Source organism: Oncorhynchus masou, chromosome 5, assembly GCF_036934945.1.
Source record: "Oncorhynchus masou masou isolate Uvic2021 chromosome 5, UVic_Omas_1.1, whole genome shotgun sequence".
NCBI lineage: Eukaryota > Metazoa > Chordata > Actinopteri > Salmoniformes > Salmonidae > Oncorhynchus > Oncorhynchus masou.
In genome coordinates this window covers 18,752,113-18,766,059 of record NC_088216.1, presented here as the reverse complement: position 1 = coordinate 18,766,059, position 13,947 = coordinate 18,752,113, and the positions used below count along the sequence as shown (strand labels likewise).

Below are 13,947 nucleotides of genomic sequence, written 5' to 3'. Positions count from 1 at the left end.
AGTAGTTATATCTATATACAGTAGTTATATCTATATACAGTAGTTATCTCTATGCAGTAGTTATATCGCTATACAGTAGTTATATCTCTATACAGTAGTTATATCTCTATACAGTAGTTATATCTCTAACAGTAGTTATATCAATATACAGTAGTTGTCTCTATGCAGTTGTTATATCTCTATACAGTAGTTATATCTCTAACAGTAGTTATATCTATATACAGTAGTTATATCTCTATGCAGTGGTTATATCTCTAACAGTAGTTATATCTCTAACATTAGATATATATCTAACAGTAGTTATATCTATATACAGTAGTTATATCTATATACAGTAGTTATATCTATATGCAGTAGTTATATCTCTATTCAGTAGTTATATCTCTATACAGTAGTTATATCTCTAACAGTAGTTATATCTATATACAGTAGTTATATCTCTAACAGTAGTTATATCTATATACAATAGTTATCTCTATGCAGTAGTTATATCGCTATACAGTAGTTATATCTATATACAGTAGTTATATCTCTAACAGTAGTTATATCTCTATACAGGAGTTATATCGCTATACAGTAGTTATAGTGTATCTCTATACAGTAGTTATAGTGTATCTCTAACAGTAGTTATATTTCTAACAGTAGTTATATTTCTAACAGTAGTTATATCTCTATACAGTAGTTATATATCTAACAGTAGTTATATCTCTATACAGTAGTTATAGTGTATCTCTAACAGTAGTTATATCTCTATACAGTAGTTATAGTGTATCTCTAACAGTAGTTATATCTCTAACGGTAGTTATAGTGTATCTCTATGCAGTAGTTATATCTCTAACGGTAGTTATAGTGTATCTCTATGCATTAGTTATATCGCTAACAGTAGTTATATTTCTAACAGTAGTTATATCTCTATATAGTAGTTATAGTGTATCTCTAACAGTAGTTATATCTCTATACAGTAGTTATATCTCTATACAGTAGTTATATCTCTATACAGTAGTTATAGTGTATCTCTAACAGTAGTTATATCTCTATACAGTAGTTATATCTCTATACAGTAGTTATAGTGTATCTCTAACAGTAGTTATATCTCTATACAGTAGTTATAGTGTATCTCTAACAGTAGTTATATCTCTATACAGTAGTTATATCTCTATACAGTAGTTATATCTCTATACAGTAGTTATAGTGTATCTCTAACAGTAGTTATATCTCTATACAGTAGTTATATCTCTAACAGTAGTTATATCTCTATACAGTAGTTATATCTCTATACAGTTGTTATATCTCTATACAGTAGTTATATCTCTAACAGTAGTTATATCGATATACAGTAGTTATATCTCTATACAGTTGTTATATCTCTATACAGTAGTTATATCTCTAACAGTAGTTATATCTCTAACAGTAGTTATATCTCTATACAGTAGTTATAGTGTATCTCTAACAGTAGTTATATCTCTATACAGTAGTTATATCTCTAACAGTAGTTATATCGATATACAGTAGTTATGTCTCTATACAGTAGTTATATCTCTATACAGTAGTTATAGTGTATCTCTAACAGTAGTTATATCTCTATACAGTAGTTATATCTCTAACAGTAGTTATATCTCTATACAGTAGTTATATCTCTATACAGTTGTTATATCTCTATACAGTAGTTATATCTCTAACAGTAGACCAGTTCCCACCTCCCCACCACACTAAACCAGTACCCACCTCCTCTCCACAATAAACCAGTCCCCACCTCCTCTCCACAATAAACCAGTCCCCACCTCCTCTCCACACTAAACCAGTACCCACCTCCTCTCCACACTAAACCAGTACCCACCTCCTCTCCACACTAAACCAGTCCCCACCTCCTCTCCACACTAAACCAATACCCACCTCCTCGCCACACTAAACCAGTACCCACCTCCTCTCCACACTAAACCAGTACCCACCTCCTCTCTACACTAAACCAGTACCCAGCTCCTCTCAACACTAAACCAGTCCCCACCTTCTCTCCACACTAAACCAATACCCACCTCCTCTCAACACTAAACCAGTCCCCACCTTCTCTCCACACTAAACCAGTACCCACCTCCTCTCCACACTAAACCAGTACCCACCTCCTCTCCACAATAAACCAGTCCCCACCTCCTCTCCACACTAAACCAGTACCCACCTCCTCTCCACACTAAACCAGTACCCACCTCCTCTCCACACTAAACCAGTCCCCACCTCCTCTCCACACTAAACCAATACCCACCTCCTCGCCACACTAAACCAGTACCCACCTCCTCTCCACACTAAACCAGTACCCACCTCCTCTCTACACTAAACCAGTACCCAGCTCCTCTCAACACTAAACCAGTCCCCACCTTCTCTCCACACTAAACCAGTACCCACCTCCTCTCCACACTAAACCAGTACCCACCTCCTCTCCACACTAAACCAGTACCCACCTCCTCTCCACACTAAACCAGTACCCACCTCCTCTCTACACTAAACCAGTACCCAGCTCCTCTCAACACTAAACCAGTCCCCACCTTCTCTCCACACTAAACCAGTACCCACCTCCTCTCCACACTAAACCAGTACCCACCTCCTCTCTACACTAAACCAGTACCCAGCTCCTCTCAACACTAAACCAGTACCCACCTCCTCTCAACACTAAACCAGTACCCACCTCCTCTCAACACTAAACCAGTCCCCACCTTCTCTCCACACTAAACCAGTACCCACCTCCTCTCCACACTAAACCAGTACCCACCTCCTCTCCACAATAAACCAGTACCCACCTCCTCTCCACAATAAACCAGTCCCCACCTCCTCTCCACACTAAACCAGTACCCACCTCCTCTCCACACTAAACCAGTACCCACCTCCTCTCCACACTAAACCAGTCCCCACCTCCTCTCCACACTAAACCAATACCCACCTCCTCGCCACACTAAACCAGTACCCACCTCCTCTCCACACTAAACCAGTACCCACCTCCTCTCTACACTAAACCAGTACCCAGCTCCTCTCAACACTAAACCAGTCCCCACCTTCTCTCCACACTAAACCAGTACCCACCTCCTCTCCACACTAAACCAGTACCCACCTCCTCTCCACACTAAACCAGTACCCACCTCCTCTCTACACTAAACCAGTACCCACCTCCTCTCCACAATAAACCAGTCCCCACCTCCTCTCCACACTAAACCAGTACCCACCTCCTCTCCACACTAAACCAGTACCCACCTCCTCTCCACACTAAACCAGTCCCCTCCTCCTCTCCACACTAAACCAATACCCACCTCCTCGCCACACTAAACCAGTCCCCACCTCCTCTCAACACTAAACCTGTACCACCTCCTCTCCACACTAAACCAATACCCACCTCCTCTCCACAATAAACCAGTCCCCACCTCCTCTCCACACTAAACCAGTCCCCACCTCCTCTCCACACTAAACCAATACCCACCTCCTCGCCACACTAAACCAGTACCCACCTCCTCTCCACACTAAACCAGTACCCACCTCCTCTCTACACTAAACCAGTACCCAGCTCCTCTCAACACTAAACCAGTCCCCACCTTCTCTCCACACTAAACCAGTACCCACCTCCTCTCCACACTAAACCAGTACCCACCTCCTCTCCACACTAAACCAGTACCCACCTCCTCTCTACACTAAACCAGTACCCACCTCCTCTCCACAATAAACCAGTCCCCACCTCCTCTCCACACTAAACCAGTACCCACCTCCTCTCCACACTAAACCAGTACCCACCTCCTCTCCACACTAAACCAGTCCCCTCCTCCTCTCCACACTAAACCAATACCCACCTCCTCGCCACACTAAACCAGTCCCCACCTCCTCTCAACACTAAACCTGTACCACCTCCTCTCCACACTAAACCAATACCCACCTCCTCTCCACAATAAACCAGTCCCCACCTCCTCTCCACACTAAACCAGTACCCACCTCCTCTCCACACTAAACCAGTACCCACCTCCTCTCCACACTAAACCAGTCCCCTCCTCCTCTCCACACTAAACCAATACCCACCTCCTCGCCACACTAAACCAGTCCCCACCTCCTCTCAACACTAAACCTGTACCACCTCCTCTCCACACTAAACCAATACCCACCTCCTCTCCACAATAAACCAGTCCCCACCTCCTCTCCACACTAAACCAGTACCCACCTCCTCTCCACACTAAACCAGTACCCACCTGAAACTAGACATAAATAATGCCATATACAAGAACTGAGTATACTGTGAACAAATACAGGATACCGTTCTTATGTAGTGGGTTTGGATTTGCTCATAGCTTTCAGTGTTTTACACTAACCTCTCTGCCTTTCTCTCTGTCTGTCTGTCCATCCGTCCGTCTGTTCGTCTGTCTGTAGATTCTGATTGGAGAGGTGACAACGTTCTTTGTGAAAGCGGAGGGGGCTCAGGAGAAGACCATTGTGACGGCTGACTGCTGTTACTTCAACCCCCTCCTCCGCAGGATAGTACGCTTTCTGGGTGAGCCTCGGCTATAGGTCCCACTGTACATTAGACCATATTAAACCTGGTGTATATTGGTCCTAATATATTGTGCAATATATTGGGCATGCTGCCTCACTACTGTCATTCAACATAGAATGAAGGGTTTTTATCTCTCTCTGCCATCTCGTCTGTCTCTCTATTTCTCCCTTCTCGTCTCCCTCTCTTCCTATCCCTCTCTCTCTCCTCCCCCATCCTCTCCCCTCACCCTCCACCTCCTCCACCCCCGTTCTCCTCCTCCACCCCCTCAGGCGTCTACTCCTTTGGCCTCTTCGCCACCACCATCTTCGCCAATGCAGGCCAGGTGGTGACAGGAAACCAGACCCCTCACTTCCTGTCTGCCTGCCGCCCCAACTACACAGTCTTGGGCTGCCAGTCCCCCATGCAGTACATCACAGAGCGCCGCGCCTGCACTGGGAACCCCTACCTGGTTGCGTCTGCACGCAAGTCCTTCCCCTCCAAGGACGCGGCCCTCAGCATCTACTCTGCTGTCTACACAGTGGTAGGAACTAGGGGGAAGTTAGAGGGGAAGGAATAAAGTGTGACACCGGGAAGAATAGAGATATGTTTTCTGATATCAGTGTTTTGAAGTGTGAATGTATGTTTCTGTACATTTCTATGTGCTTAGTGGAGGTAGAGGGTATATCTAGAATTTATATCTCTGTGTGTGCTGCTGTGGAGGTACTGTATATTTAGACTTTATAACTCTGTGTGTGCTTCTGTGGCGGTGCTGTATATCTAGACTCTATAGCTCTGTCTGCTTATGTGCAGGCACTGTATATCTAGAATGTATATCTCTGTGTGTGCTGCTGTGGAGGTACTGTATATCTAGACTCTATAGCTCTGTCTGCTTATGTGCAGGCACTGTATATCTAGAATGTATATCTCTGTGTGTGCTGCTGTGGAGGTACTGTGTATCTAGACTCTATAGCTCTGTCTGCTTATGTGCAGGCACTGTATATCTAGAATGTATATCTCTGTGTGTGCTGCTGTGGAGGTACTGTGTAAGAGTGCGTGCTGGTGGCAGGGAAGTCAGGTGCAGGAGATCAAACTTGGTATAATAAGTGCTCAAAAACCAAAATATACTAAATAATACAAGTGGGTACAAAACCCGTCGCACACCAGAACATATCTTGCACAAAGCTTACAAACAAACAATCACCGGCAAGGACAATGAGGGGGAACAGAGGGTTAAATACACACATATAATGAATGGGATTGGAACCAGGTGTGATACAAGACAAAACCAAAGGAAAATTAAAAGAGGATCAGCGATGGCTAGAAGGTCGGCAACAACGAACGCCGCCCGAACAAGGAGAGGGACCAAGTTCGGCCGAAGTCGTGACAGTAACCACCCCCTGATGCGCGGCTCCAGCAGCGTGTCGACACCGGCCTCGGGGACGACCCGGAGGGCGAGGCGCAGGGCGATCCGGACGTAGACGGTGGAACTCCTGCAGCATAGATTGGTCCAACACGTCCTCGACCGGAACCCAGCACCTCTCCTCCAGACCGTACCCCTCCCACTCCACGAGATACTGAAGGCCTGGCGCCTCGAATCCAGTATGGAGCGAATGGAGTACGCCATGGCCCCCGATGTCCAGAGGGGGCGGAGGAATCTCCCGCACCTCAAACTCCTGGAGCAGGCCAGCCACCACCGGCCTGAGGAGAGACATATGGAACGAGGGGTTCATACGGTAATCAGGTGGAAGCTGTAACCTATAACAAACCTTGTTCATTCTCCTCAGGACTTTAAATGGCCCCACAAACCGCGGACCCAGCTTCCGGCAGGGCAGGCGGAGGGGCAGGTTTTGGGTCGAGAGCCAGAACCGGTCCCCCGGTACGAACACCGGGGTCTCACTGCTGTGGCGATCTGCAGTAACCTTCTGGCGTGTCACGGCCTGCTGAAGGTGGACACGGATGGCTTCCCATGTCTCCTCCGCGCGCCTGAACCAGTAATCCACCGCAGGAACCTCGGTCTGAGAGATGTTAGTGGAGGAGTGGTGGAGGAGTGGAGCGAATTCTGTGCCATCTCGGCCCAGGGCACGAACTCCACACACTCCCCGGCCGGAACTGGCAATAGGACCACAGAAACCTGCCCACATCCTAGTTCACTCTCTCCACCTGCCCATTACTCTCGAGGTGAAACCCTGAAGTAAGGCTGATCAAGACCCCCAGACGTTCCATGAACGCCTTCCAGACCCTAGACGTGAACTGGGTACCCCGATCAGACACTATATCCTCAAGCACCCCGTAGTGCTCCGCAGTCTGTAGGGCCGTAGTGAGACCGGGCAAAGGGAGGAGACGACAGGACATAGAGAAACGATCCACAACGACCAGGATCACGGTGTTACCCTGTGAAAGTGGAAGGTCAGTAAGAAAATCCACCGACAGGTGTGACCAAGGCCGCTGTGGAACAGGTAAGGGGTGTAGCTTACCTCTGGGCAGGTGCCTAGGAGCCTTACACTGGGCGCACACCGAGCAGGAGTAAACATAAACCCTCACGTCCTTAGCCAAGGTAGGCCACCAGTACCTCCCGCTCAAACAGCGCACTGTCTGACAGATCCCAGGATGACCAGAGGAGGGTGAGGAGGCCCAATAGATCAACCGGTCACGGACAGCAGACGGAACGTACAGACGCCCTGCGGGACACTGGATGGAAGCGGGCTCTGCACGTAACGCCTGCTCAATGTCCGTGTCCAGCTCGCACACTACCGGCGCCACCAGGCAGGAGGCGGGGAGTATGGGAGTGGGATCCAGGGGCCGCTCCTCTGTGTCATACAGCTGGGACAATGCGTCTGCCTTCGCGTTCTGGGAGCCTGGTCTGTAAGAAAGGGTAGACACAAAACAGGTGAAAAACATGGCCCACCTTGCCTGGCCGGATGTGCTTCTGTGGAGGTACTGTATATCTAGAATGTATAGCTCTGTGTGTGCTTCTGTGGAGTTACTGTATATCTAGAATGTATAGCTCTGTGTGTGCTTCTGTGGAGGTACTGTATATCTAGAATGTATAGCTCTGTTTGCATCTTAACCTCCACCTCTGTGTGTGTGTGTCTGCAGAGTAGCTTTTAAATGAGTGTGTGTTTCAGATGTACGTGACGCTGGTGTTCCGTACAAAGGGCACTCGGCTGACCAAGCCCACCCTGTGTCTGACCCTCCTGTCCCTGGCTGTGCTGGTGGGGGTGGTGAGGGTCACGGAGTACAGGAACCATTGGGGTGACGTCCTGGCTGGATACCTGACCGGAGGGGCCATCGCTGCCTTCCTGGTGAGGGGACTGGGGAGTAGGGGGGTGGTAGAAGTGGGAGTAAGGTGTCGTGTAGGGGTGGGTAACGTCCTGGTTAGATACCTGACCGGAGGGGCCATCGCTGCCTTCCTGGTGAGGGGACTGGGGAGTAGGGGTGGGGAGATGAACATCCTGGTTAGATACCTGACTGGAGGGGCCATCGCTATCTTCCTTGTGTGGGGACTGGGGGAGTAGAGGTGGGGATGAGGGCTAGATGGGGTAGTGGTGGGGATGAGGGAAGGAGGCTAGATGGGGAGATGGGTAGTTGTAGGGGTGGGGATGGGGAGATGAGGTTAGGGGTAGTGATGAGGGCTAGATGGGGAGATGGGGTAGTGATGAGGGCCAGATGGGGAGATGGGGGTAGGGGTAGTGATGAGGGCTAGATGGGGAGATGGGGTGAGGGCCAGGGGTGGTGATGAGGGCTAGATGGGGAGATGGGTGGTGATGAGGGCTAGGGGTAAGGGCTAGATGGGGTAGGAGTAGAGGTGGGGATGAGGGCAGTGGTGGGAGTAGAGGTGGGGATTTTTATTTTTATTTAATTTTACCTTCATTTAACTAGGCAAGTCAGTTAAGAACAAATTGTTATTTTCAATGACGGCCTAGGAACAGTGGGTTAACTGCCTGTTCAGGGGCAGAACGACAGATTTGTACCTTGTCAGCTCGGGGATTTGAACTTGCAACCTTCTGGTTACTAGTTACTACGACCTGAGGGCTTGATGGGGGTAGGGGTAGTGGTTGGGATGAGGGCTAGATGGGGCTAGGGGTAGTGGTGAGAGTAGTGGTGGGGATGAGGACTAGATGGGGATAGGAGTAGTGGTGGGAGTAGAGGTGGGGATGAGGGCTAGATGGGAGTAGGGGTAGTGGTGGGAGTAGTGGTGGGGTTGAGGGCTAGATGGGGGTAGGGGTAGTGGTGGGAGTAGTGGTGGGGATGAGGACTAGATGGGAGTAGGAATAGTGGTGAGAGTAGAGGTGGGGATGAGGGCTAGATGGGAGTAGGGGTAGTGGTGGGAGTAGTGGTGGGGACGAGGGCTAGATGGGGGTAGGAGTAGTGGTGGGAGTAGAGGTGGGGATGAGGGCTAGATGGGAGTAGGGGTAGTGGTGGGAGTAGTGGTGGGGAGTAGATGGGGGTGGGGATGAGGACTAGATGGGGGTAGGAGTAGTGGTGGGAGTAGAGGTGGGGATGAGGGCTAGATGGGAGTAGGGGTAGTGGTGGGAGTAGAGGTGGGGATGAGGACTATGATAGATGGGGGTAGGAGTAGTGGTGGGATGTAGTGGTGGGGACGGTGGGAGTAGTGGCTAGATGGGGGTAGGGGTGGGGATGAGGACTAGATGGGGGGAGTAGGGGGGAGTAGAGGTAGTGGTGGGGTAGTAGAGGTGGGGATGAGGGCTAGATGGGGGTAGGGGTAGTGGTGGGAGTAGTGGTGGGGACGAGGGCTAGATGGGAGTAGGGGTAGGGGTGGGGATGGGACTAGATGGGGGTAGAGGTGGGGATGAGGGGGGATGAGGACTAGATGGGGGTAGGGGTAGTGGTGGGAGAGTAGAGGTGGGGATGAGGGGTGGGGATGAGATGGGGGTAGGGTGAGAGTAGTGAGGGGATGGAGTAGAGGTGGGGATGAGGGCTAGATGGGGGTAGGGGTAGTGGTGGGAGTAGAGGTGGGGATGAGGGCTAGATGGGAGTAGGGGTAGTGGTGGGAGATGGGGGGAGTAGTGGTGGGGACGAGGGCTAGATGGGTGTAGGGGTAGTGGTGGGAGTAGTGGTGGGGACGAGGGCTAGATGGGGGTAGGGGGGGATGTAGGGGTAGTGTGTGGGAGTAGTGGTGGGGATGAGGGCTAGATGGGAGTAGGGGTAGTGGTGGGAGTAGTGGTGGGGATGAGGGCTAGATGGGGGTAGGGGTGGGGGGATGGGGACATTACCCATTCAGTTTCAAGTTAGAGCTGCAATGTTTCAATTTACATCACTTTAAATAACTTGTCTTCAGCAGCACATTTTTACAGTCTCTCTCTCTCTCTCTCTCTCTCTCTCTCTCTCTCTCTCTCTGGGGACGAGGGCTCTCTCTCTCTGGGGATCTCTCTCTTTCTCTCTCTTTCTCATCACTCTCTAACTTGTCTTCTCTCTCTCTCTCTCTCTCTCTCTCTCTCTCTCTTCTCTCTCTCTTTCTCTCTCTCTCTCTCTCTCTCTCTCTCTCTCTCTCTCTATCTCTCTCTCTACTCTCTCTTCCTTCTCTCCCTACCCCTTCTCTCTCCATCTATCACTCTTATTCTCTCTCTGTGTCTCTTTTCCATCCATCCTTTCAATCTCCACCTCTCTCTACCAGGTGACATGTGTGATCAACAACTTCCAGCAGACGGCGTCAGCCCTGCCCCCGCTGCCCCCCAGCGCCCTCAGCCCCCCCACGGCATGCTACTGTCCACCCTACCTCGCGTGGAGAGTCCACTTGAAAAGTTAAGTTGCCCTCAGGTAAGGGCTGGGGGTCACAGGGGATAGTGTTCTCATAAAATGAGCCATCCTCACATCTCTTGTAAATATGAATGTGAATTCAATTAATTATTTGTTCATATTCATTCTTACAAGAAGGGTATTTTTTATGGATCTCATTAGTAGTAGGAATGGCCGATTAATTAGGGCAGATACAGTGCCAATTAACTCGGAATGGCCAAACATAAAGATATAAAACTTAGGGAAGTGGAACAGATATCAAGTTTTCATAACAATCGGAAATCGGTATTTTTTTTTGTGAAGAATCCTTTTTGGGCTCCTATTTTGCCGATTATTTATATATATATATATATTTTTTATACCTTTATTTAACTAGGCAAGTCAGTTAAGAACACATTCTTATTTTCAATGACGGCCTAGGAACAGTTAAGAACACATTCTTATTTTCAATGACGGTTAACTGCCTTGTTCATGGGCAGAACAACAGATTTTCACCTTGTCAGCTCGGTGGATCCAATCTTGCAACCTTTCAGTTAACTAGTCCAACGCTCTAACCACCGGCCTCTCATTGCACTCCACGGGAGCCTGCCTGTTACGTCAATGAACTAGAATCCAAGGTAAGTTGCTGCTAGCATTGAACTTATCTTATAAAAAACAATCAATCATAATCACTAGTTATAACTACACATGGTTGCTGATATTACTCGTTTATCTAGCCTGTCCTGCATTGCATATAATCGATGCAATGCTGGGGGATGATTTAACAAAAGCACATTTGCGAAAAAAGCACAATCGTTGGGACGACTGTACCTAACCATAAACACCAATGCCTTTCTTAAAATCAATACACAGAAGTATATATTTTTAAACCTGCATATTTAGCTAAAAGAAATCCAGGTTAGCAGGCAGTATTAACCAGGTGAAATTGTGTCATTGCATGCAGAGTCAGGGTATATGCAACAGTTTGGACAGCCTGGCTCATTGCGAACTAATTTGCCAGAATATTACGTAATCATGACATAACATTGAAGGTTGTGCAATGTAACAAGAATATTTAGACTTATGGATGCCACCCGTTAGATAAAATACCGAACGGTTCCGTATTTCCTGAAATAATAAACGTTTTGTTTTCTAAATTATAGTTTCCGGATTTGACCATATAAATGACCAAAGGCTCGTATTTCTGTGTGTTATAATTAAGTCTATGATTTGATAGAACAGTCTGACTGAGCGATTGTAGGCAGCAGCAGGCTCGTAAGCATTCATTCAAACAGCACTTTTGTGCGTTTTGCCAGCAGCTCTTCGCAAACTCAGCGCTGTTTATGACTTCAAGCCTATCGGCCTAATGGCTGGTGTAACCGATGTGAAATGGCTAGCTAGTTAGCTGGGTGTGCGCTAATAGCGTTTCAAACGTCACTTGCTCTGAGACTTGGAGTAGTTGTTCCGCTTGCTCTGCATGGGTAACGCTGCTTCGAGTGTGGCTGTTGTCGGAAGCTATACTGTTACACTGGCAATACTATAGTGCCTATAAGAACATCCAATAGCCAAAGGTATATTAAATACAAATGGTATATAGAGATATTCCTATAAATACTCTATTAACTACAACCTAAAACCTCTTACCTTGGAAGTCTCATGTTAAAAGGAACCACCAACTTTCATATGTTCTCATGTTCTGAGCAAGGAACTCCAACGTTAGCTTTTTTACATGGCACATATTGCACTTTTACTTCTCCAACACTTTGTTTTTGCATTTTTTAAACCAAATTGAACATGTTTCATTATTTATTTGAGGCTAAATGGACTTTTATTGATGTATTATATTAAGTTAAAATAAGTGTTCATTCAGTATTATTGTAATTGTCATCATTACAAATAAATAAAATAAAAAAATCGTCCGACTAATCGGTATCAGCTTTTTTGGTCCTCCAATAATCGGTATCGGCACTGAAAAATCATAATCGGTCGACCTCTACTCTTTAGTTTATTGGTTTGGTTGCTACATGTGTTCTCTCGCCTGGTTAACCCTCATATCCCTTATGATTAACCTGGATAAATCAAGTTTAAATAGATTATACTGTTCAGCATAATATCCTCCCCTTTTTCCAGCTTTATGAAACCCGATCCGTCTAAACCTTGTCCCCTCCCAACACAGACCTCTACCTCTTTAAATCTTTCAATCCCACTTGTATGATTCCCCTCAGTCACCCTGTACTTCTAATTCTTTAACACATTCCTATACTTCTTGCCTCCTAATCTTGTTCTCTCCTTCTCTCTCCCCTCCCCCAGGTTCCAAGACTACCGTACACTGAGATCACATGACCATCAGCCATACCTGTGCCCCGCCCCTCCCGATGTGCTCCTCCCCTCGCGGCGCTTCATCTCCAGCGAAGTCTAGACTTGCCATCCATCTCTGAGCACCACGCCCCCTGCCCTGCCCACCCTGAGGGGCGGCTCCCTCTCCGACGCTCGTTCTCCACCCAGGTCTAGAACATGGAACCTAGAACCTAAATCACCCAGATCCAACCTCAAAACAACCTTACCTGGGAGGGACTACCTGGACTTGTCCAATAAGAAAGGCTTGTTTTCGTTTCCGTTGCAAAACATTTTGCTACGGTGTGCAGTAATGAATACGACCCTGAAGTAGGTAGAAGTTTACCCTAACCATTATTACATGGTCAAATATCTTGTCATCCTTGTATGGTTAGGGTTGGGGGTAAGTGGAATCTGATCCTAGATCTGTGGTTAGCCTCCATCACCAAGGAGACGACCCAGGCCACGGCCATGGTAACCGGCTAAGTCCTCTGCGGGCTAAACGGATTTGATCGGATATGGCGTCTTTTAACCTCTGTCTGTCTCGACCTTGTTCATCAAATGTTTTTTTTGCCTCCCACTTGATTTTTTTCCAAGATGACCCAGTGGTGTACAAATACAAGCTCACCAAAGCCAAGACTACTAAGAGCTGTGGAAGCAATTACAGTACCTTTCCCTCCGCCACAGTTCTATTGTTTTGTCTTCACTTCTCCTTTTGGGTCTCCTCTTTTTCTTCTTCTTCTACTCTACTTTCATGTACAGACAGAGAAGTCTTCTTCTACTCTACTTTCATGTACAGACAGAGAACACTAAACAGTGGTTGAACGACACAGAAAGAGGGGCACGGTGCATAAAAATAAACAAAACACAGTGGAAAGATGAGATCAATATACAGTACCGGTCAAAAGTTTGGACACACTTACTCATTCAAGGGGTTTTCTTTATTTTTACTATTTTCTACATTGTAGAATAATAGTGAAGACATCAAAACTATAAAATAACACATATGGAATCATGTAACCAAAAATGTTTAAAACAAATCAAAAAATATTTTATATTTGAGAATCTTCAAAGTAGCTTCATGTCTTAAAGTAATGATGGACTGTCGTTTCTCTTTTCTTATTTGATCTGTTTTTGCTAATGCATTAAGAAGGAAAGAAATTCCTCAAATTTACTTTTAACAAGGCACACCTGTTAATTGAAATGCATTCCAGGTGACTACCTCATGAAGCTGGTTGAGAGAATGTCAAAAGTGTGCAAAGCTGTCATCAAGGCAAAGGGTGGCTACTTTGAATAATCTCAAATATAAAATATATTTTAATTTCTTTAAAACTTTTCTGGTTACTACATGATTCCATATGTGCTATTCCATAGTTTTGATG

The 13,947-nt window shown here is 46.8% G+C and overlaps 1 protein-coding gene across 1 annotated transcript in view; it reads left to right on the top strand.

Annotated features, from left to right (window-relative positions):
- The window catches only part of plppr2b (phospholipid phosphatase related 2b), a 30,535-nt gene extending 17,047 nt beyond the window's left edge, over window positions 1–13,488 (top strand). Inside the window, 6 exon segments of the mRNA XM_064962305.1 lie at window positions 4,393–4,513; window positions 4,786–5,036; window positions 7,621–7,797; window positions 10,131–10,182; window positions 10,185–10,257; window positions 12,542–13,488. Coding sequence (XP_064818377.1) covers window positions 4,393–4,513; window positions 4,786–5,036; window positions 7,621–7,797; window positions 10,131–10,182; window positions 10,185–10,257; window positions 12,542–12,650 — 783 coding nt within the window. The 3' untranslated portion in view covers window positions 12,651–13,488.
- Window positions 13,489–13,947: the final 459 nt, after the last annotated feature.